Below are 24,584 nucleotides of genomic sequence, written 5' to 3'. Positions count from 1 at the left end.
AAACTTCACACAGGCTAACCAGGAATCGATCCCACTTCCTCTTGCACCACCCAGCTGCTGCGAGACAGCAATGCTACTCACTGTCCCACCCCATTTACGTGATGGCTAAAGAATCACACGCATCAACACCTGTGTCGGTCTGAGTTGCAAACACGTTTTATTGTCTCTCTCAGGTATGTTAACGTTAGTGTTGAAAAACATTTCAAAAGCGAAAAGTGTTGATTTGGCATCTGAAGCAGTTTCATGAGTGCTGAATGGAAATTGCCACATCATCCACTAATTTGCAAATGTTCTCAACATTGATTATTCCATTCATGGTTAAAACAAAAATTCAACTTGAGTAACAGTAATGTTGATGATTGCTCTGCACCTGAATCTTGTCAACACACAACACTATTGCCAATTAAAGAAGCCTTGATTTAAATCATATTCACATGACAATTGTCTTTGGTGAGATTCAAAATCCCTTTGACTACTTTCTTAATTCAGAGCAATACCACATATAGCCAAACATGAACAACCAACAACTGATAATTTTGATTTAATGAAAGCGAAGCATTTACTTTCAGAATTTTGCTTCCCATCCACTTCACAGAAGCAGAATTAACAAGCAAGCTGCAAAGATAGTTTCTCTCGTTCCAACCACCAAATGCATCTTTATGTACATTCCGTGTCTCGAAGTAGCTGCGTAAAACCATTATCTTCACATCCTTCAAGTTGTAAATTAACTTTTATTTCTCACAATCAATAAGTTTCTCTTTAATTCTTCTACTCCTTGAGAAAACACCTTCCAAGGAAGGTGCGTCTATTAACAACCAAGACCCCCCACCACACACACACAGGTGATGGGCAACAACAAGTGATGACATTAAGTTAGGTCTTCTGTTATGGGGTCTGCTAAGGAAAATTTGCACTGCTGCTATTGGCTGACCACCAATGAGTTCACGGACCAAAGCTTCACAGTACCACCAACCCTCCCCTCCACTTCTCCTTCCCTTCTCCTATCTTGGTTGTGAGGAGTGCTCAGAAAGGCATTCCGCCTGTGATCTGCCGCGCAATCTGCTCATCAGTGCTCTCCTCCTTGTCCTTGTCACGCTCCTTGTTCCAGTCCTTCAGACCCTCGGGTAGAGAGGTGTCCTCATCCATACTCCCCGTACCCTCCACAAACTCCTCATATGTCGACTTTTCGGCGAAAGGCCGCTGGCCCAGCAACTCCACCATGTCGTTCTTGTCCAGCACCTCTTTCTCCAGTAGGCGAAGCGCCACCTTTCACATATGTGAATAACACATTACTGCTTTGAATGTGCATAATATCCACAACATACAAGAATGTGACAAACACATGGATTCCAACTGAGAAAATTAAGACTTAATTCATCTCCTCTCACAAGGCAGCCAGCACACACATATCACAGCAATAAGGAATTTAACAAGCGAAATGTCTTCTGATCCTGAGGATTTCCAGGGATCAGGAGATACTGGCACCATCACGCTGCAGCTTTACCTTCTCCACTTCAGCTTTCTTCTCTGACAGCAGGGCATGGGTGCGTTGGTATGCTGTGTTGATGAGCTGCCGCACTTCTGAGTCGATGAGGCGAGCTGTGGCCTCGCTGTAGGGCTTCTCCAGCACCATCTCGCCTTGCCGTGGGAGGTCGAAGGATACCTGGCCCACCTTGTCATTCATTCCAAATTGTACAATCTGTAGAATTGTACATTAGAGAGGTGAGCTCAACTAGTCACACTGACAAGCAAGAAAGTTTTTAAAAAAAAAAATTAAACCCACAAAGGTTTCTTTGTGGAAACTATATGTTACATCGCACTTCTGAAGCTGATCCAAACAGAAAAATATATTTACTGAAAATATGCAAAACAGTTATAAAATGATGGAGTTTAAGAAATTGTTCAGGACTAATATGCATTTTACCTAATCTGCTTTTGGAGACCAACAACTTACTTCTGTGTCACAGTCACATGATTAGCTTAGGGTACCCCTGACCCACCTGAGCATAGGCGCTTTGAGTGACTTTTCTCAAGTCATCCTGAGCCCCTGTGGTGATCCTGCTGAAGAAAATCTCCTCAGATACACGCCCCCCAAGGGTCATGCACATGCGATCCAGCAGCTGTTCCTTTGTGTAGAGATACTGCTCTTTGGGCAGATACTGGGCATAGCCCAGACCCTTCCCCCGAGGGATGATGGACACCTGGGAGCAGCCAATCACAGAAGGCATAAGGAAAAGGAAACACATTAAAACATTAACAATGTCACTTAAACTGAACAAAAAGACCCTTGAAGATGGGGACTGCCTTTCTTGAGTAGAAACAGTGGCCAACGTTGACAGAATAAAATAACCTCTACATCCATATTAAGAACCTTAGGATTCAATTACTGCTTGTTCAAGTTTGTCTTTAAGCATTATGTGGCAGTAGAACCTGCCAAAGGCTGGATTAACAATTAAGAACGCTGTCTGACTAGCTAACCTTCAGCAGGGGGTCTGCATGTTCCAAGTACCACCCTGCAACGGCATGGCCGGCCTCATGATATGCCACAGTCTTCTTCTCCTCAGGCTGGAGCACCTGGGTCTTCTTCTCAAGGCCTGAATATGCAAATGCCCAGCCAAATCATATGATGTGCACATACTCAAAAATTACAGTAATGTTTTTAAAAATTCCAATTCACATACACATCCAGCATTAAGCTACTCAGATTGGATCCACCTTATGCGGTGTGCTCACCTCCTATGACGCGTTCAATGGCCTGCTCAAAGTGCTTCTGGGTGATGGTGTCTGAGAGGTGTCGAGCAGCTATTAGTGCTGCTTCATTGCACACATTGGCAATGTCAGCCCCTAACACAGGAACATCCAGCCAATGAGAAACAAATATACACACAGCAACAGCATTCTCAAGTTATTCGAGGGGCTCAGTATTGATAAAGTGATCAGATCAATGTTATGACGCACATATTTAATCAACTGGTCAACATTCTTTCAACAGCACTGTTCGAGGTTGGTAAAATTATGTAATGATGCTGCTTCTTTAAAAATACAAAACTGATCAGTAAAGGGGTATTTAGTAGTGTAATGGTTAGAGCTGCTTCCTTTGGAACCAAGGTTCAATTCCCACCTCCAGCTCCAGCTGAAGTACCCTTCAGCAAGGTACTTACCATAAATTGCTCCAGTAAAAATTACTCAGCTGTATAAATGGGTAAATAATTCTAAGTACTTTAACATTGTAAATCGCTTTGGAAAAAACCATCAGCTAAATTAATAAATGTATTTACTGTAAAAATGTCAACACAGATAATCGGCCCCTCAGAGCTTAACATACCTATAGAAAAACCTTGGCATACGGTTGCACAGACAATGTGCCAGCATGCAAAGCTGTGACCTTGGTGACGATCGGTGCCTCACCTGAGAAACCTGGCGTAAGTGCTGCCATCTTCCTGGCCAGAGTCCCCTTGTCCAAGCTTGAATCCAGCTTCAGAGGCCTCAGGTGCACTTTGAAGATGGACGCCCGGCCCTTAATGTCAGGGGGGCCTTGAAACATAAACGACAGATAGGTAGAGTGCATGATAGTCACTAGCTCATGACAAGAGGCTCATTTTTAAGAAACTCATAACACAGAAATATAACAAAGGAGTGGTGATAAAAACAACAGGAGTGCATACCAATATATATCTGCCTGTCAAAGCGGCCAGGTCTCATGAGCGCTGGATCCAAGATGTCAGGTCTATTGGTGCCTGCGAGCACCACCACATTTGTGGCTGTGTTGAACCCTTGATAGATGAAAGATGACCTTCACAATCACAGCAGTGTACTGTAGATGATGGCCATTTCTGAATTACAACTTCCTTCCTCATGGTCTATATCCTGCTCTGCTGCTATCTTTTTTCTTTTTTTTTTAATTAAATGTTAAGAGGACCCACAACAGTCCCAAATCTAAATCTGTCCAGGTAGGAATTTCAGCTTGAAATGTCAGTGCAAATGATTAACACCATGGTTACCAGAACTACTCTCGCTTACCGTCCATTTCCACCAGTAACTGGTTGAGGGTGTTCTCCTGCTCACTTTGTCCACCAAAATTGCCCCGACCTCTCTTGCGTCCCACTGCGTCAATTTCATCAATGAAAAGGATACAGGGGGCATTTTTACGGGCCAGTACAAACAAGTCTCGAACCTGGAAGTGAAAGAAATTACTATATTTCAAATACAATCAAACACATTAGTACCCAACTTCAAATCTAAGCCAGAGAACATGTGACCAGATTTTGGCCAGTTTCTGAAGCGTCACGAGAAAAATTAGTCATAAGAATACTAGCACAATAACGTCACTGGAATTCAGAAGTACAGAAAGATACAAAAACTTCAGTTAGCAAAATATTTATAGAAATTCCTCAGGATAATTATAAGCAGATTTAAGGCTAATAAGGTAATAATACCTTCTGCTTAATAAATCAGGAAAGCCAAGAAAACAGGCTGTTGACGTACTGTAGCATTGCAATCCAGCCAAAAAACTAACACTAAGAACAAGGAGAACACTTTGTGTCACTCACCCTCGCTGGCCCCACGCCAACAAACATCTCCAGGAACTCTGAGCCGTTGACTGTGATGAAGGGGACGTTGGCCTCCCCAGCAGTGGCTTTGGCCAACAGGGTCTTTCCTGTACCAGGGGGTCCTGTCAGGATGGCTCCCTGAGAGGGCAAAACATGGGCAAAGCGCTTGGGTTTTAAACTGTCCATAATAACTTTATATGGAAGAACTGTTTAAATTTCACAGAAAAAAGTAGAAAACATATTTACATTTCACTTACGTTTATTTACTTAGCAGACACTTTTCTCCAAAGCAACTTCCAATGGATACTATGTAGTTATCAGTTCACACACCTTTATTCACCAAGGTGACTTACACTGCTAGATACACTACTTCCACGGACGTATGGATGAGTGACCCAGTGTAACACACACACTCTCTCTGTCACTCACACACTAAGGGTGAACCTGAACATCATGTCTTTGGACTGTGGGAGGACACCGGAGCACCCGGAAGAAACCCACGCAGACACGGGGAGAACATGCAAACTACACACAGGCTGAGCAGGGATTGAACCCATTGTCCTCTTGTACCACCCAGGCACTGTGAGACAGCAGCTCTCCCCACTATGCTACCGTGCCACCCATATTTGCACATGAAGACATTTTCCGTTCTCAATCCCATTCCACATACCTTGGGGATCTTAGCACCCAGGTCCTGGTACTGCTTAGGGTTCTTCAAGAAGTTGACAAACTCCATGATCTCAAGTTTGGCCTCCTCACAGCCTGCCACATCTTTAAACTTGACATCAATCTCATCACGCAGCACCTTGGCAGTGGTTTCACCCACACTGAAAAGGCCACCCATACCACGGCCAGGACGTCCGCCAGCTGCAGGGCCACGTCGCAGTGTGAAGAGCAGGAAGGCGATGATCAGCACTGTGGGAAGCATGCTCAGGAGGAAGGAACTGGAGGAGCAGAAGAAAGAGTTTGGCTACAGTTCACAAAGGACATATTGCGATAAAACTTTTTTTATCCTTTGTTCCCCTATGAGGATGTCCAGTCAAACAAATTTCTCTCTTACGCTTCTCCTCGACACAGAAAAAGACTGTGGACATTCACCAAGCATGGAAATGAAAAAACATGTGACCTTGGTGAAATTGTATGTATCATGTAATACAAGCAAATCTTTAACCATAGTACCACGTCTTAGTTATTACCACAATGACACCTGCTTCAGAATCTAGTAACCAGAACTGTTATTAACCATTATTTAGTTTAGAAGACTTACAGAGTGAGACTTGTATGCAACATTAATCACAAACAGAGAGCAGGGTATTTTTTTAATTGGAAAAGTAATTCAAGGTAATACAACACGAGCAGGGATTCAAATCCAGGTCCTTCGATTGCAATGCGATGGCTCTAACAACTACCAACTGCCCCTCAAGAGTTTGAGTAGCTTAGACTGAGAGGCTTATCACCTCCTAATAAGGAACACTGATAAACACAGTAATTAAGGTCTCCCTCACCCATCACTCTCAGAGGTGTAGACCACCGGCAGCCTGTTCTCCCCCTCGATGCCAAGCTCCACCTGCGCTGTCTCAAGATTTCGCTCAAACGTATCAACGCTGCCAATGTTGAACCACACATACTGCTGTGTGCAGAAAGCACCAAGTTATGAAGGAGCACTCAGCACTTCCAAAAATGATGTTCACAATGAGACAGAGCTAAAGGCTGCCAGGTACATTCAAAGTCAACTTTATTGTCATTCCCATAATATGTTTGGGACATACATAGGAGAAAAATAGCATTTCAGAGTAACACAGCATAAACTATTACTACTACAATAAGCTACAAAACTAAACCTCCTCCAGGATAAGGTGCAGTGATATGTTCACCATCAGCTTCATTACAACTGCTACAGTTTTGTCAGGAAAAACTATAAAACAGAACCGAGATGGAAAGTACACTCTAATACTTAATGTAGGTCAAAAGCCTAAAAGGTAGAAGCATGGATTAAAGGTGAAAGCAGAGTGTTCAAGGGCCCTTTAACGTCACTCCTTCAAACTCTGCCAGAAGGCCAAAGAGGATTCAAAGTCTGGCACTAAAGAAGAGAACATTAAAAAGTAACGACAAAAACTCACTCCGCTGACTGGAGCCTTTCCAGGAGAAAAGATGACTTTGACATAGCGCTTGTTGATCACTTCCAGTCTGTCAACCTGTAGAGAGAAAGCTTGGTTTTTGTCAAACACAAAGTAGCACTTAAATGATGCTAGGCCTAAATGAGAAGTCTCATGTCAAAAGGAGTTTCTTGAAATAGAATCAAAGTAAAACGGACCATTTATGTAAACAGTTCCATGGACAGGTTGAAGACTATTCATCGAAAGCGGACAGGACAAGAACACTCACAACTCCCTTGGAGAGGTAACTGTTGACAAAGTCCTTCCAAGTGACCTCCTGGGCAGCATTGCGGAAGAAGAAATAGTAGCCAACCGTGGTCCAGAAGGCTGCTGCACTCAGGAAGTACATGCGGAACTCCTTATCGTCCCAGGGTATCTCACCCTGCGGTAAATATAACAACCAAATTATAAGACAGTACATTTCAATAATTCTTAATTCAGCTTCAAACTGAAGTTATTATTCATAATTCTGCTTCAGATCTCACCTTCTGTAACCGGGTCCACCAGTTTGAGTCCTCCTTTCTCCCACCTCTTCTCCCTCCCCCACCAGCTGATCCCCCACCACTACTGTCACTCCCTCCTCCAGATGATCTCCCAGAGGCTTTCTGTGCATTGGCAGGCTTGGCCTCTGAAAGAGCAGAAGAGCTAATCAAACTTATTTCACAGAAGTTTTGATGTGCATACAACATTTTATTTCAGAGCAAATATGTAAAGTCTTACAAATAAAACGACTCAGGCTAAAAAAGTTACCTCTGATAATGATGCCAAGTCCCCACATGAAGTTATAAAATAAAGTAATGAGAGGCTCAGGGAATAATGCTAAAATCTCTCAGAAATTCAAGCACTTGGCTCAACTAAGTGCCACAGAAAATTAAAGCGCACAAATCTTTCAGGTAGTATGCTAAAACTTTTAATCATTTTCCATTATACAAAGAGTAAGAAAAGAGGAATGAGACTGCAACACAAACAATACCTGAGAGTATATAGTTCAGCTACAGTTCTCTGAATGATCACAAATACAGAACTGAAAAACCTACCTTGCATGCTACATAGAAAGACAGAAATTCAAACAAATGTCTAATAAGATCTGTCTTATACATTACATAAACATGTTTAAAATTTCTCACTGCATGCAGTCTTAACAGAGATGTATTTCAACACAGTTATTCTCTGTTTGGGAAGACAGGACACATGAGAGGAAACAGGAGACAAAGCCAACGACTGCAGGCTGTACAGTGCATGATTCCTGAATGACTGAGCACAGGATAGACAGGCAAGTAGCAGAAGAGAGTACAAGAGGGACGGTGGTACCTTTAGCTTCCGCTTTGGTCGGCTTGGCCTCGCTGCTCTTAGGACTGTTATTGGGGAAAAATTTCTCAAACCCTGGGGAGAAAAATATCGTATTCTCTAACTAGAATTAACAACAGTGAGCGAAAAAATTAATTACACTGGGTCCTTGTGTTACTAATTTTTGGGTAATTTTTAATTGGATCTTCCGCTATTTTAAATTTTTGTCTGCCGTGGAGCAAGCGTCACATATGTTTTCAAGTCCCTCCTTTAGTTGTTGGAAAAATGTACTGAGACAGAAAAGAGAAAGTACTGTGGAATTGCCTTCATTCAACTTGTTGCCACAGAAGTTGGTTCTCGTGTCCAGCACTGGTTAGGAATAATGATCAGAATTTGCATGTTTATGGGATGAGTCCATTAACAAACGGTACTGAATTGGAAGGTGTAGAGGCTATGTATTTTAATTATAATATAATTTTAAAAAGTTATAATTTTCACTGCACCTAAAGTTAACAAAAATGTTAAAATAAGTCCTACAATATACACTATTAGTTAAGACTATATAGAGGGATATAAAAGATTTAGGGACACAATACAAATTACAGGACATCTGTAATATTAACATTTTACTGACTGTGAAGAAAATAAAGCTTAAAGTAGCCATAAGCAGACACACATTGCATGTGCTCAAATGATGAATTAACCAGCAATCTGCATTGAATAAGAAGTTGGGCAGGTACTGGGAGACAGAATTACAATAGATGAGTGTTGTCCAGTAATTCTAACAATATGTTAAAAACTTGACTTTTGTCTAAAAACAAAAGGCATAATAAACAAGGAAAACAAACTAAACAAAAAAAAACACAAATTTCACTAAGTGTCTGACAGACAAACATGTAGAACACAAAAATTGATGTCAATAAGATTTACTCAATTTCCAAACAAGCTGCTCCTCCACAGAGTTAATGTTCATCTGCCACAGTGACATGTCAGTGACACACAAAGCAATGGCAATACTGTTATTGAATGACCCTGTGACACTCTGAGCGCATAAGAAAAACAGTACATCAGTCGCAGCTGAATCTCACCTTTCGGAGGTTTGGAGCAAAGTCTTCTGTAGGTCCCGAGCACACTGGCCAGAATTGTTCCCTTATAGAGTACAAGCTGGGTGTCAGGTAGCCCGCATGCCTTTCCAAAAGATGCAGGAAAAAACAAATTCAATTTTCTTACACTATTGCACATTACTTCCTACATTTATGGTTGACTGTAGGTTGGAAAAACAATGGAATCCACAAACATCAACAATCAATAATACTGTTATCGACCCTCACATCATCAAGGGTCTGTTCCCTTATAATTTCAAGGTTCCTGATTCAAATCGCACTACACTTGCTGTAGGACCCTTGACCAAGGAGCTGGTGATGTAGTGGTTATCGACTCTCACCTAGCTGCAATACCCTTGCGCAAGGTGCGTACCCTAAATTGCCCCAGTAAAATTATGCAGCTGTAAAAATGGGTAAAAAAAAACTGTAAGCACCTTAACACTGCAAAACACTTTTGGAGGAAAGTGTTAGGTAAATGAATAAATGCAAAATGTAACTCTGAATTGATGCTCATAGCCTGCTACAATAAAAAAAGGAATCACTGTGAATCTAGCACTGTAACAGTAAGGATAACAAGAATTGCTCAAATTCACTCCCAAAGCTCACAGTCAATGTGTGATTCAAAGTGAATCTTGAATACCAAGTTGAAAGTATGTAATTAAATTAGAAAGTGTTTCCTGTATGTTATGAGCATGTTATTTATATACATATATGTAAATGAGACAGAAACAAAACTGATTGGATGAGTGACCCAGTGTATCTAGCAGTGTAACTCACCGGGGTGAATAAGGTGTGTGGACTGATAACACTATATGTCACTAAGTTCACTGGAAGTCGCTTAGAGAAAAGTGTCTGATAAATTTAAAATAAAAAAATGTAAATGTAAATTCCCAAAAAGCTACGAATTAAATACAGACCACAGTGTTCATTATGATTATTTTATTCCCAGTCGTGTTTACATACTGAGCATCAACTCAACTGACACCACTGACTAAACATAATAATAATTATATAATGGCTGCATAAAACACAGAAACCAACTCCGCTTTGCAAACAAACTCTCTGTATGCAAAATGAACATTTACTGCTCATATTACATAGTTTAGCCAAATATATGGTGTACAGAGCTGTGCCTGACTGGTGATGATGATGTAACGACGTCGACGTGTTTACCATGAAATTCATGATGAATGTGAATGTCAGAGGCCTCCTGTCCTCCTGGCCGCATTTAATTTCATGCAATGTGTTCGTTAACAGCATTTCTACAAAGCCAGCTACTGCGAATGTCTAAACTGAGACATTTTCAGGCGTATTTCACACCGTCTCCCAAAAGAACCCAAGAGTCTGAAGAGACCCGAATCCGAGACCGAGACCCACCAGGGAAGAAGAAGAAGCTCCGTTTCGGATGTGAGGAGAAAATAGACTTTTAAAGAGGGTCCTACAGCCTGAGGAGAGGAGGAAGTACCGATGTGCCATGACGACCCTCTTCTCAAAAAAAATTCTTCTCCTTTAAAATGACTGAAAACCTAACTCCTGGAACACCGTCCACCTTGCAGTGGTACTAAACAAATGTCATAATCCTGCAGTGTGCAACTCGCCGCCATTGTGGCGTTTGCAATTTGCGTCATGACGTTCAACGTCGGAACGTCCTTCAGCCATAGCTCCGCCCTTTTTTTTTCTTTTTTTTTAAAATCACCGCTCTGTTTTTAGCAGCTTGCGTCATGACGTAACGAAGCGTCCATTAAGTATCTATATGTTGCACTTTGTAAGAGGATTGAAGTGTTTTTTTTTCCCCCAAACTTTATTGAAAATAACAATAACAAAATGCACATCATGAACAGAACAAAGAACCTCACTTAGTAATATTACAACAATCCCCAATGGGTCCCAAAAAGAAAAGACACAAAATACGAACATAAATAAAAAATACACAAACAGAAAAAAGATGACGTCAACAGTAACAGTTATAGCAGTTTTGAAATGTTTAGAATTCAGAAAAGCATTCTTCTAATGTTTAACTTCTTTTACAAACAGTGGAAACAAAGAAGCTGCATTACTGAATTTACACTTATGCACACAATATTAAAAAATACTGATTATGTAGTACACTGTGCCATTCCGTCTCTGGTGGTCATAAAAGCCAAATAATGCAGCTTTAAAAGAGAAACCAAAATAAGACCAGGTTTCCACTGCATGAAGGAGCTCAAACCACAATTTCTATCTGTGATTCCAAAAGCAGAACAAATAGATCTGTTTCTGCCCCCCCCCCTCCCCAATATCAATACTATTATTAACAAAGTGTCGCTTTCTCGTGAAGATTTTTCATGTTCCATCTATAATACTGTCTAAAACATTTTTCTCCATTCTGGTAAATATGGAGAGAACTGTTTTATAGTCCTTATTGAGTAAACGTATAGGGCACCACATCTCTATACGAGCTAAATCCTTCCCAGTTTAGGGATAAATGTAATGAGTTGGTGGAAGTGCACCATTATGTATAGGCCTACTGTCATTTCCACAGAAATTGGGAGCATCATTTTATACCCTTAGCCGCAATTCCAAATTTACCGGGATCATCACTTTCCTTCAATCCAAAAATACATTAGTTTTCCTTATCTAGAGTAAAGATGCCGTCATTTCTTGTCATCTTCGGAAATATATAAATATTACCGGCTGTATTTCCAGGACATCTTATTTTTTTGCAGTGGAGCTCCCAGAATTTTGTTTTCCTAAGCAAAGTTTTGCTCTCTTTCTTCTATCCTTCCATCCTTCAGGATCTAACAAGAGCTCCTTCATCACCGAACAGCTGATAAGGTGTTGATTTTTTTTTTTTTTTGTAGCTGAAGTATTTATTAATTCATGTGTTCGAAAGTTGCATCACGGCGTAGCTTAACACTGGCACGTGCAATTTTCCATGCTGCTGTTCATACTATCCCACCATCTCCTCGTTACAAAGGCACGAAATCAAATGTACACTTAGTTATTTAAAAAAAAAAAAGAAGAAGACTATTAAAATCAATAATAGACATGTAGCCCAGAGAAATAATTTTAAACATCAACCATTACATAATAAAACCGCCTGCTTGCTTATTTATTTATTTATTTATTTAGTAGGGGGTTGCAGTGTCGCAGTGGGTTGGACTGGATCATGCTCTCCCGTGGGTTTGGGGTTCAAGTCCCACTTGGTCGTGCCTTGTGATGGACTGGCATCCCGTCTTGGGTGTGTCCCCTCCCTCTCCAGCCTTTCGCACTGTGTTGCCTGGTTAGGCTTTGGCTCGCTGCAACCCCAAAGGGGACAAGCGGTTCAGTCAGTGTGTGTGTGTGTGTGTGTGTGTGGGTGTGGGTGTGTGTGTGAGGGTGTGTGTGTGAGATTTGAACTGTCGGCCCATTGACCCATTTTCCATTTCTGTAAGTACGCGTTCCGAACGCTAGATGGCAATATTGTAGCGACTCGGAACACGTGCCCAACTGGGGTAAAATAAACAAAATTAATAAAATATTTCGATATAGGTAATCTACTGTTACTATTGCCTGTCATCAAAAATAAAAATATCATAATGAAAGATGTGTCCTAATGAAACATATAGAATATAAGTGAGTACCTTACAGGTGCAGTGCTGGACAGAACCTGAGAACTATTCCCCAGGATGACAGATAATAATAAATTGCTGTGGAAATTTGAAGAGTGGATGTTTTGCCTTCTATAAAACGATACTAAAAATACAGCCGTGATTCTGTGGAACCAGTAGATAAACACCCTGTCAGATGTGTATAAAATTCCTTGTACCTGTGAGTCACGCTCCCTGACGACACTGAGTTCTTTAAGTCGTTCTTTAATTCTGTTGTTAGGACTGGATGGCTGCTAAAGATCAGGAAAACAATCACGAGTGAGTTCGCACCAGGATGCTCCGTCTCAGCATGGGTACGGCCTCCTTCCCTGGAAATAACTTCAATTTGGACAATCCTTGAGATTCCATACAAGGATGGAGCCCTGAGATTCAGCAGACGGAAAAGGTTGACGGGCAGCCGCCGTGCTGGGGCGCGTCACAGAGTCTGCTGCTGTGGAAACGGAATGGGGCAGTCCGCATGTTCCAAAAAAAAAAAGGCAGGGCATCCGAGGAGGCGGGGAGCCGAGCGGGGGGCCGAGCAGTTGGAGGTGGGGGGGGGGGGGTGCTTGTGTTTGAAAAGAGCAATTCCAGCCTCTGCTGAGCTCACTGCCTGATAGCTGCGGTGGAGCGACGCAGAGCAGTCGGCCTGCCCACGTTGTGTGTGTGTGAGTGTGTGTGTGTGTGTCTGAGGGCAGGCAGGCGAACAGGAGCAGCGATGAGAAACACCCCGGAGGGGAACAGGACACACAGTCAGTTCTCGGAGCAGACAATGGCTGCATCACGACCCCTGGATGATGCGTGGCCGGTTACCCCAGAGAGCCCCCTGCCAGCCGCCGGGGGCCCAGTGACCCGGTCCTGCTGAGTTCAGCGCGAGACGGGTGACGGCAGACTGCCGAGGACCGGCCATGTGGCCATCCAGGGGGGACTCCGGGCTCCGGTGGCTCAAGCCGAAGTTCAGCCGGAGGAGCACCCTGCTCATCGTCCTCTTCTGGTTCGGGATGTGGGTGTTTCTCAATGGCCTGCTCTTCGTGCACAGGACCATGATCTCAGACTTCTGTACTGATGACAAGAGTAAGAAGATCATACAAAGACTGGTAGGACTTTTACTTGCTCCTGCTTGCGTACACACACATAAAGAAGTGACATTGTATGCTGCAGCTACTGTGCTGGACAGCAGCACTCAGACAAGCTCATGATGAAAGAAGGTCAGCGGTCGTGTTGTTGTGTGGAAGTCCACATGGAGCCGGAGGGAATCGTCGGGGGTAGGCTTAATTTAAAAGACTCTTACTTGTCCCCTTCTGGCTTTTCCTCTAATGGTGGGGTCATAGGACTAGAAATCACAGCTGTGCTCTTGGGAGCTTCCATGAGTGGTCAGAACTCACAGATTAATCGTGGTATATTTAACATTGATTCACAGTGATAAAAAGTATCATTGCTTATCTATAATGCATTCATTTTCACTTACTGCTTGTCCTGGTTTGGGGTCGTGGAGGTCCATAGCCTATCCAAAAATCACTGCGTGTAAGGTGGGGCGAGGCAGGAATATATTGGATAGGATGCCAGTCCATCACACAATATTCTTAGCTGCTGGTACTTGCACTTGTGGCAAGCAGTTACACTATAACTGTATCATTCTTGCAGTATCTTTCAGTATTTTTCGTGTATCTCTTTAGTGTGTGAGTGACAGAGAGTGTGTGTGTGTTCCACTGATGTATGGATGAGTGACTCATTGTAAGTAGTGTATCTAGCAGTGTAAGTCTTTGGGTGTTCTGGTTTCCTCCCACACTCCAAAGACATGCTGTTCAGGTTCACCCATAGTGTGTGAGTGAAAGAGAGAGTGTGTGTTCCACTGGTATATGGATGAGTGACCCAGTGTAAGTAGTGTGTCTAGCAGTATAAGTCACCATGGTGAATAAGGTGTGTGGGCTGGTAACTACATAGAGTTCATTGGAAGTTGCTTTGGAGAAAAGTGTCTGCTGAATAAAAGCAAGGATGGAGTATTTTGATGCATTACAAAGTCGGAACAAAGCCAAAGACACCAAGGCCAGGGACAAAGAGGATTACGTTTTTAGAGTTACTTCATGATAGTCAAACACCCATTTCTAGAGCTTTCCCATAAAATTTTTACATGAGCATGACTCACAGAGTCTTAAAAAATTAAAAGAAAATGTTTTATAATTAATGTTTATGGACCTTGATCTTTCCTCCTTGTGCATTTTCCCCTGCTAAAAACAAATATGACTATAAATAAATATGCAAATCCTTCCTCTCCTTGTTTTCCCTATATCAGCATTACATGAAATGAATTTAAGTTGACATGAGCAGCCCCACCACACCTCACCGGGTAAAATCAAACATGAAGGTAAAATGCTGTCAAACAAGGTACAAAATCACACAAGGTGGGGTAGGAGGACAGCCGACTGTCTGGATGAATGACTTACAGCAACTGTATAACCTCTGGATGAGCAGAGAAAAAGGAGAAGAGCGAAAATGAACTTCAATAGACCCCGATCCTGTGGTCAGTTCTTCCGAAATGCCATGATGGAAAGAGTGACTTAAAGAGAGGGAGAGAAGAGGCAAAGAACAAACAGATGTGGAGGAGAGAAGGAAGACCAAGTTATAAGTTATTTTGTCACTCAGCTGTAGTTTTATAATTATATATACATGTGTTGATACAGCTGGGTAAAGTAAAAAATCATTAAATTCCTCACTGAAGGCTTCGTCTCACACCCGGAGCAGCGCTCTTCTCATTAAGTCTATGGCGTTGTCAGTCTCTGAAAACACACACACACACACACACACACTGCTTGTTCCGGGTGGGGGTCGCGGCAAGCCGGAGCCTAGCCCTGCAACACAGGGTTTAAGGCTGGGGGGGGAGGGGACACACCCAGGACGGGACGCTAGTCCATCGCAAGGCACCTCAAGCAGGACTCGAACCGCAGACCCACCCGAGAGCAGGCACAGGCCAAACCCGCTGCGCCCACCGCGCCCCCCTCCTGAAAAAACAGACGAAGACAAAAAAATATAAAACAGGTTAAAGCACAGAAGTTTATTGAAAAGAATACAGCAGAAGGGCTTCGGAAAAACCATAAAAAAACTTAATTTTTCCGGGGTAATTGAGGAACGAGTTAAATTTTACTTCAAACTATTTCAAAGCAGAAAAAGTGATAAGAAGACTCGAAAGCCCGGCCCATCCAAAATAAACAAATATATACACGAGAAGCACAAACATGAGGAAATGAACTTCTATTTTCCCAAACCCTCCCTTGGCAGCCCGCCTGGTTCCCCACAAATGCCATCAGACAAGTCTTCATCTCACATAAGATCTCCGGCTCACGTTGTTCTTCCAAAAAGGCTCAGTGGCAGGTCTGCAGTGATTTATTGGTTATTATTGGTTATTATCCATATTTTCTTAGGTCTAACTGCAAGAAGAGGCTAAAGAAGGTGTGTGCTTAGTCTATGTCTCTAAAATTTGTTGAAATGGATGTTGAAAGGCAGCGTAACGTCTCCAGCAAATGAAATCTGACTTTAGGCATGTGGCTCTAATGTGTTCATAGCTCTGTCATCATGGTAGGGTTCTGTGGAATTTCTGTAGATGCCATTGTGTTCTTGCAGTTTTTATGTGCTTTGTAATTCAAAGTGATTTTTACTCTTTGTGTTGATTTTTGGTATTTAGACTGAGTGAGCTCAGCAAAATCATGTTGTCTGGCATGACAGATGATACAGATATGAGCAATCAGAAGTTCCATGTGAGCTGGAAGCAAAACCAAGAACTACTTTGCCATAAATAGCTATGGTTGAGGCTTCTTCTCTTGGGCCTCCTTGAAAGAAACAATTTCAGAACTTTCAGAAGTCTTCCTTCACCTCTGGTCGAGTTCTGTGTCATTCGGCCGTAATGATTTTAAAGTGCACAAAATATTCAGATGTATAATTCCAATCTGTTTCCCTCATGGTGGATTTTGGATCTTCATGAACATTAGGATCAACAAACAAACCCCAAGAGGCAGGTTCATGGATTTGACAGCTTGACAAATAATGGTGATAATAATAATAATGATAATGATAATAATAAATGGTTATTAACAGTAACTGGGTTTTTTATAATGAGAACTGACCCTTCTAAGCAGATTTTCAGAAATAAAATATGCTCATTACATGAGAGGAGTCTGTACTTCATTACTTTTTTGTTTTATTTCATCCCTCGGTGATTATAGTTTCTTTTCAGCGGGATGCCTGTCAAGAGCACTGAACTCCAGCCTAATGGGTACCTTTGAGGATTCCAGCGTTTCAGAAGTTTGGAGATACACAAGCAGCTTTGCGGGGGAGGCCTTCCGTGTGCGCCGTAAAGGCACAGCCGCATTTATTTCTATATGCATTCGCGCTCGCAGAGAGATCTTCCAGGAATGCGACGTGTTCGGGTTATAGTTACCAGCGATGCCTGGAGGCACAGCTCTACCTGTGCTGCACCTGCCTGATGCAGGACGGTTCAAGTCAATGCACCAAAACATGTTTAACGTGCACGAGCACGTTCCCAACAGTTTGGGTGTCTGTTGCGAAGCTTAACAAAAATAAGGCAAACTTCTGTTGTGTAACCCCAACAAGGTGTAACCTTAGGCTACGCCGTTTCGAAAAGAACTCTGTGCGCCCTGAATTATTTCATTTTCAACAAATAATCTTCAAATTCATCCCGGCAGCATTAAAAACTTCGCGCTGTTAGTTGGCGGAAAAACTGTTAATCGAGGTCTACAAGCGACCCACGGAAGCACAGTCGGCCTGCCTTATCCATGGGTATATGGTTCCAGGACCCCGCGGATGTGCAAAAACCTTGGATGCTCAGGACACTTATATGAAATGATGTAATTTTACCCTGTACGTGTTCATAACTTGAAACCCCACCTATATGTACTATTTACAACTGCTAAACCCCACGTAAATCATACTGACTATATTCTCGGATACTGCATGCCACCATAAGAGTACAATTTACTGTACAGTAATACTGTACACCAACATACATAAATGTATGAATTTCAAATGTTGCTTTTTGAGAATATTCTGGATTTTTCAAAAAGATTTTCGAACCCCGGTTGGTCAAAACCTTGGATGCCAAACCCACGGATAAGGCAGGCTGACTGTATTTAAGACACACGGCGTTACTAGTGTAGAGTCTCAACTTATCTTCGTGGGAATTACATTTCGTTTAAAACCCAAGTCCAGCAGAATGCGCCTAAAATGGATCGTAGCATAAATGGTGTGTGATAGTTTCCGACACGGAAGCCACGCTAATGATCAAGCTCGTCTTCTTGTGCTGAGCTTTGGCACCCGCCACAAAATTCACTTTGGTCTTGGAAATGCGGAGCAGCACTTGCATGTGCGTGGCAAGGAGGCAACGAGTTTGATTCTGCAAGATCAAAAATAATGGCCTGTATCCGCAAGAAAGTCATCTGCAGCGACTTGCGTACAAGGCAATACACACACACACATTGGCTGAAGTCGCAGTGAGGACGGGACGCCAGTCCATCACAAGGCACCCCAAGCGGGACACGAACCTCAGGCCCGTCAGAGAGCGGGCACAGGTCAATCCCGCTGCGCCGCCGTGCCCCCTAAGAATGCAATACACAGAAAATAAAAAAAATTTCTTTATTTATTTTTTAGCTATAATCATGCAAACCCGCCTTTGTTTGCCAGTTTATTTCAGTCATCTTACCACCCTTGCAGGTGGCACTGGAACTTGTTTGTGTGTAAGAGACCTTCACTTGGTGAAACCTGCCGCTGGACTTCAACCGACTGACTTGAGCTACTTCTCAAGAATGAGTGATCAATGTGGGACCTCCACCCTCTCACATCCAGGCACCTTCTCCTTCCCTGATGAATCCTCAAGCCTCTTGTCAATGTTACCTTCCTCCACCCACAGACACAAATCTGCAACTGCCTTCCATCGCCATTCGAACTGGTTCCCCCCCCATGCGTAACTCGCTGCTCGTAGACATAACTGTTCCAAGATCAAAGCTGTAAAATCCACCTGTGAACCAACTTCCACCTCAGCTGCTCCCCTGAGTTGATAGCCCACAACAGTCCCAGATGGGGTCTGTTCCCTCCTGTCAGCTGTCTTTCCATGCTATCACATGGTCTTTCCTCTATTGCCAGCTGCCCTTTTCACAGCAGTCACTAGGTTTACTAGAGAAGACATTCAAGATCCAAGATTCAAGTCCAAAGAGATGCTATTCAGGTTCCCCCACAGTGCGTGAGTGACACATAGAGAGTGTGTTCTGCTGATGTATGGATGAGTGATCCAGTGTAAGCAGTGTATCTAGCAGTGTAAGTCTTTGGGTGCTCTGGTTTCCTTCCACAGTCCAAAGACATGCTGTTCAAGTTTCCCCATAGTGTGCGAGTGACAGAGAGAGTGTGTGTACCACTGATGTACGGATGAGTGACCCAGTGTAAGTAGTGTATCTAGCAGTGTAAGTCACCTTCGTGTATAAGGTGTGTGGGCTGATAACACTACATAGAGTTCGTTGGAAGTGAATAAATGTAAATGTAAATGGAAGATACACAGGACAAGATGTTATACCCCCTGCATATTTTTCAACAACTGTACACAAAGACCCAGTCAAACCAACAACATGGAGCCACAGAGAACAACATCCAGTGCAGTCAACATGTCTCCATTAACCAAGACCAAGAAGCTTAACTACCTTTTCCAACCCACCCACCAAACCAACAAACCAAACCCACCTGCAAAAACCAACAAACCAAACTCACAAACCAAACTTGACGCACCAACCAAACCAACATTTAAATTTTGTTTTTTTTTTTTTTTATTTATCAGTAAGGTTCAAAACGAAAATGCATTTTTTTTAATTGAACTGGCTTTCAGTCATTACACATTCAAAAATGAACAGGTCACTGTTCCCTGTGTACAGTTTACTGTAAGATGTACATGGAAACGCAAATTGTGTTAAGCTGTAAGATATGAAGAATACGGATTCAACAGAATTTCCTGGGTCTATGTGGGATTTGCCCCCTGCCTCAGTGCTTGCAAAGACAAACTGAGAACAGGGACTGGCAGTGGATCAGAGCGCAGAGAAGGAGGTCTGGTTCTCTCATTTGGCACGTGTCTCTCTTATTTCCAGTGCGACCAGTACAGACGGGGCGTCCTCACCGGGGACCTCTGTGAGGACCTGTGCGTGAGCCGGCGGCTGCAGTACAAGCGATGCCTTTACTACGAGAATGGCAAGAAGGTGCTGCAGGCTGACTGGAAGGGCGTGCCTGTGGTGCTCAAGTCCAAGCTTGAGAACTTCTCATCCTACGAGAGCCTCGGCCTGCTGGAGTACCAGGATACCCTCGAGCTGTCTGCTATGGATGTAGTTCTTTATGCCACACTGGAGATGAAGAGCTCACTGGGCCTGGAGGTGAGGAACACCACGGTGCCCCGGCTCTGGGGACGAGGGCTGCGGCGTCGGCACCAGGGGGGACTTTCACGGGCAGAGCTGGCATCACTCTGGTCCCTCTTGCAGCAGGAGGAATACACCTTCTTCCGGGTGCTTCAGGACCTCAGCCAACATGTGGCCAAGGTTCTGGGCTCCTGTGGACACTTCTATGCTGTTGAGTACCTGGTTGCCGGCCAAGCCTGGAGCCAGCACCTTTTTGCTTTGGAGGAGCTGCTGGGGCTGTCCACCAGAGACAAGGAGACAGGGCGAAGCCAAGGCGGCCTAGTGAGGGACATAGTGCTTCAGATTGCCCTCAGCTTCCTCGACATGGTCCAATGCTTTGACGGTGACTTTGCACACCGTCTCCATCTCTGTGACATCAAGCCAGAGAACTTTGCTGTCAGGAAGGACCTCACGGTGAGTTTTTTTTTTTTGGACCACACCATTTGTACTCAAATATTTCAACAAAAAAATAATTAATGATGGCAATTGTGTTCATTATTTCTTGTAATCTGTCTGGCACACACTGGTGGGGGAAAAAACAAGAAAAAACATGTTTGTGGTATATTTTCTGGTGTATATTGGCTGGATTAGAACGTTAAAACATACTAATAAAATACATCCCAATTTATTCGGATTAAATTATAAAATTATTTCTTTGGTATTAAGCGCTTATTGCAGTGAAAAACAGTGATGAACTCGTTACATTTCCTTAATAAAACATATGAAAACTATAAAACATTTACTGCACACCTAATGCTGAGCCTCTGAAATATACAACCTCTTGAGATCATTATACATCAGGGTGGACTTGAAATGCTGTTCTATAATGGATGTTAAAAATCAAAAATATCAAACTATTTAAGAAAAGACAAATGATTCTTTTTTACCTCTACTTCTTCAGAGTAAATATAACATGAAAATGCAAAACATGAAAATGCCTGGTGCTGCTTTTGAGTCTAATATGTAACTTTTGAATCCTGTCCATGGAGATGTTTAAGGGGGAAATTAAATTTATTTATCAGTTATTATGATTCTTTCCTAGATTTCCTTTGATGACTGCATGTCAGTCTCAGCAGCCAATCTGGCAGATTATCATTTTCTTAATTCAAGTCATGCAAATGAAACAAATCTTTTACAGCGGTTTGTCATGTCTTGAAATTATGTTATTCACATTGAACTATTTTGGATTTTTTTTTTTGCTTCCTGGAGCAATTTCTAAGTTAAAATCTAGGGCACCCTCTTTAAATAAAATTGGACATTGTATTTTGCAACTGCATATAGATTGTTTGACCTTTATTGAACAACATGAAATATTATCAATGACTCTTTACTGGGGCAAAGGTATGTAGTTAGTGCATTATTCTACAGGTGTTGACCACATTGGTGGCATTTTTGTACTACCTACCCTGCAGGTGGTTGCAATCGATGTGGACATGGCTTTCTTTGAGCCAAAAATGAGAGCCATCCTAGAGCAGAACTGCACGACCGACGAGGACTGCAACTTCTTCGACTGCGTTTCAAGGTGCGACGTGAAGAGGAACAAATGTGGGTGGAAACGTGTGAATAGCAACCTTCAGGTAGGTAACAAGCCGGGCAGAGCATAAGTCATCCAAAATTTTTCAGGGCTGAAAAAGGAGGAGCCATTCAACCTTAGGACTTTTACATACAGTCCTAATAATATTTGCATTGTTAGTTTTCTATATAAATGTTTAAGCTGTGATTTATGTTTGTTATTAGTACCTTTATTATACATGTAAAGCACAATTATATTATATACACTCACTGGCCACTTAATGGGGAACACGTGTTCACCTGCTCGTTCATGCAATTATCCAGTCAGCCAATCATGTAGTAGCAGCTCAATGCATAAAATCATGCAGATATGGCCAAGACCTTCACTTAATGATTACCTCATCAAGAAAAGCTGCTGGAACATCAGGATGGGGAAAAATTGTGATTTAAGTGACATGACTGACGGTACCAAACAAGGTGGTTTGAGTATTTTAGAAATTACAAATTTCCTGGGATTTTCTTGCACCACAGTCTACAGTTTACAGAGAATACATAACAGCGAGCAGCAGCTGGTGAGAGCGGACAGAGGGAGAGAGGAGAATGGCCAGACTGGTTTGAGTTTACAAGAAGCTACAGTAACTCTTTTAATTTTAACTACTCTTTACAACACTGGGGGGCAGGATCTCTGAATGCACAACATGCCAAACCTTGAGGTGGACGGGCTACAACAGCAGAGGACCACATTGGGTTCCACTCCCATCAGCTAAGAACAGGAATATGAGGTTACAGTGGACACAGGCTAACCAAATCTGGAAAGCTGAAGACTGAAAAACCATTGCGTGGTCTGACGAATCTCCATTTCTGCTGTGGTATATTGATCGTAGGGTCAGAATTTGGTGTAAAAAACATGAATGCATTCAATACATTGAGTTCAGTGTACTTTGATCTCAGTTCAATAGAGCACGTTTGAGATGTGGTGGAATGGTACAGTTGTGGCATAAATGTGCAGCTGACAAATTCACAGCAATTAGATGAGTTTTTCATATCAATATGCACCAGGAGTGGGGTGCGGTGGCGCAGTGGGTTGGACTGCAGTCCTGCTCTCCGGTGGGTCTGGGGTTCGAGTCCCGCTTGGGGTGCCTTGCGACGGACTGGCGTCCCGTCCTGGGTGTGTCCCCTGCCCCTCTGGCCTTACGCCCTGTGTTGCCGGGTAGGCTCCGGTTTCCCGTGACCCCGTATGGGACAAGCGGTTCTGAAAATGTGTGTGTGTGTGTATGCACCAGGATCTTTAAGGAATGTTTCCAGCACCTTGTTGAATCCTACAAAGAATCAAAGCTGTTAACAGAGCAAAAGGCAGTCTTACCCAGTATTAGAAGAGTGTTTCTATTTAAGTGGCCTGTGTGTGTGTGTACATATATATATTTGCAGAGAAGAGCATTGATCAGCTTTGTGATCAGCAAAATATGTGTGAAATAAGTTCAGAGTTCTAGGGAAGACACATAATAACAGTGATGCTATTCCTTCACTAGGTGATCTGTGATAAGATCTTCAGACATTGGTTCTCCCCGACTCTGCTGGGTACCAGGGCAGGGCACCCCCTAGAGGTGGAGCTGCAGCGTGCTGTGCAGGAGTGTGCCGAGGTGGCGGGCGGCGAGAGAACGGATCGCGGCCGGGTCGTCCAGGATCGTCTTCTACACCTTCTTACCCAACTTTTGCAGGACGGAGGGGGGCGGAGCAGGAGGGCAGAGCAGGGGGGCGGGTGAAGGGTGAGGACAAGAGGGGCAGGAAAACAAAGAGTGGCGCTACAGCTATCCTTTTTATATTCAAGGCTGAACTTGGGACAGTGATGGCAGATGGGTAATAAGCTCTGTAAAGTGATCATGAAGATCATAATAGAGTCTGTGTTAAGTGGTCAGTGCTCCACAGATAACACAAGCAGTGGCTGCAGGAACAGATTAAAATATCTGTCCAACTCAATGAAATATTGTTCAAAAAAGAATTTTAACGATGAATCGAGAAAAGCGGGAAATCGCTTTTATTTAAAATGTCATATCTTGTTGTGCCAAGAAATTTTTATGATGATGAAACGTTGATCATTATTTAAGTCATTTGCTATAAACATTACATTATAGACATCCATTGATAGTTCTTTTAATTTTAAAGAGCTATTTAATAACTTTTTACCAAAAAGATAAAGTATCTGTTTTTAAAGATGTTTATGGTGTTGTGCATTCTATTTTTTCATAATTAAATTTACAGACATACTTGGTAATAGAAGCCACATACAGCAGGACAAACAACAGGCTACAGAATGATGAAGGTTTTGGACTTTCAACACAGATTCTTTTGGTTCAATTCCAAAAATATTCTTTAAAAAAGAGTGTTAAGATAACATATCCAACGGTATGAATTAACTATACAATTTTGTGCTGCATCACTCACTGAACACATTTGTCTCACTGGCAATCATAAATAACAGTACAGACGTGTGAGAAACCCTCGTAAAAGAGGAATAATGTCATGTGAGGGGTTATGAGGCGTTGTGATAATTCATTCAGTATCGCAGTGCTCCACGAAACCCAGGAAATGCTCACATTTATCATGCACACCAGCTGATCAAGTGATTGGGTTTTTCTTCCAGAGGAAGTGACCAAACCAGTTAAGCAACCAGGGCAGCGATGCTGGTAACGGTTACCCTTTCGACAAGCTCCAGCCTGTAGTCCATGCCCCCAATACCCCCCATGGTGCAATTTTGTCATAAGGGTCGTAATGTCTTACTTACCCCTTTCATTAGAAGCTGTGTTCAGTTCTGAGGGTGGGACCTGACAGCAGCGTACTCCAGTTTGTGCAGGGGCTTCCAGACCGGCCTTTGGGGTCAAGATCGAGGTAGAATAATGTAAAAATAAAAACTTCTGTTTGGTTAAAAAAAAAAGGA

At 42.7% G+C, this 24,584-nt stretch overlaps 2 protein-coding genes across 3 annotated transcripts; one reads left to right on the top strand and one right to left on the bottom strand.

Annotated features, from left to right (window-relative positions):
* Positions 1 to 139: 139 nt before the first annotated feature.
* On the bottom strand, positions 140 to 10,710 carry afg3l2 (AFG3-like AAA ATPase 2). Of its 2 annotated transcripts, none has more exons than XM_018757821.2 (17): positions 10,474 to 10,710; positions 9,082 to 9,181; positions 8,018 to 8,089; positions 7,192 to 7,334; positions 6,936 to 7,088; positions 6,671 to 6,745; positions 6,056 to 6,180; positions 5,221 to 5,494; positions 4,551 to 4,688; positions 4,021 to 4,174; positions 3,666 to 3,773; positions 3,409 to 3,534; positions 2,734 to 2,844; positions 2,479 to 2,594; positions 2,001 to 2,201; positions 1,505 to 1,699; positions 140 to 1,266 (listed from the first exon to the last, which is right to left on the bottom strand). In XM_018757821.2, exons 1-17 carry the CDS (start codon positions 10,570 to 10,572, stop codon positions 1,024 to 1,026), a joined length of 2,433 nt encoding a protein of 810 aa, XP_018613337.1. In that variant the 5' UTR covers positions 10,573 to 10,710; the 3' UTR covers positions 140 to 1,023. The 2 variants fall into 2 exon arrangements, with proteins under 2 accessions (XP_018613337.1, XP_018613339.1); XM_018757823.2 differs by having other exon boundaries at positions 6,056 to 6,177.
* Positions 10,711 to 13,326: 2,616 nt separating this feature from the next.
* Positions 13,327 to 23,735, top strand: LOC114910967 (divergent protein kinase domain 1C-like). Its single transcript, XM_029253648.1, has 4 exons — positions 13,327 to 13,798; positions 19,838 to 20,551; positions 21,550 to 21,714; positions 23,179 to 23,735. The coding sequence occupies exons 1-4, from the start codon at positions 13,610 to 13,612 to the stop codon at positions 23,410 to 23,412; spliced, it is 1,302 nt and encodes a 433-aa protein (XP_029109481.1). The 5' UTR covers positions 13,327 to 13,609; the 3' UTR covers positions 23,413 to 23,735.
* The last annotated feature ends 849 nt before the right edge of the window (positions 23,736 to 24,584 follow it).

This window comes from Scleropages formosus, chromosome 7, assembly GCF_900964775.1.
Source record: "Scleropages formosus chromosome 7, fSclFor1.1, whole genome shotgun sequence".
In the NCBI taxonomy this organism is placed as follows: domain Eukaryota; kingdom Metazoa; phylum Chordata; class Actinopteri; order Osteoglossiformes; family Osteoglossidae; genus Scleropages; species Scleropages formosus.
The sequence above is the reverse complement of the archived record's forward strand: the minus strand, read 5'-3'. Positions and strand labels throughout refer to the sequence as shown.

Coding starts and splice junctions, on each gene's coding strand:
- afg3l2 (XM_018757821.2), bottom strand. CDS start 10,572: ATGGCACATCGGTACTTCCTCCTCTCCTCAGGCTGTAGGACCCTCTTT. Junction 4,689..5,220: donor TGGGTGCTAAGATCCCCAAG/GTATGTGGAATG, acceptor TTGCCCTCTCAG/GGAGCCATCCTGACAGGACC. Junction 4,175..4,550: donor TTGGCGTGGGGCCAGCGAGG/GTGAGTGACACA, acceptor TTTCACTTCCAG/GTTCGAGACTTGTTTGTACT.
- LOC114910967 (XM_029253648.1), top strand. CDS start 13,610: ATGTGGCCATCCAGGGGGGACTCCGGGCTCCGGTGGCTCAAGCCGAAG. Junction 20,552..21,549: donor CTGTCAGGAAGGACCTCACG/GTGAGTTTTTTT, acceptor CCTACCCTGCAG/GTGGTTGCAATCGATGTGGA. Junction 21,715..23,178: donor GTGTGAATAGCAACCTTCAG/GTAGGTAACAAG, acceptor TTCCTTCACTAG/GTGATCTGTGATAAGATCTT.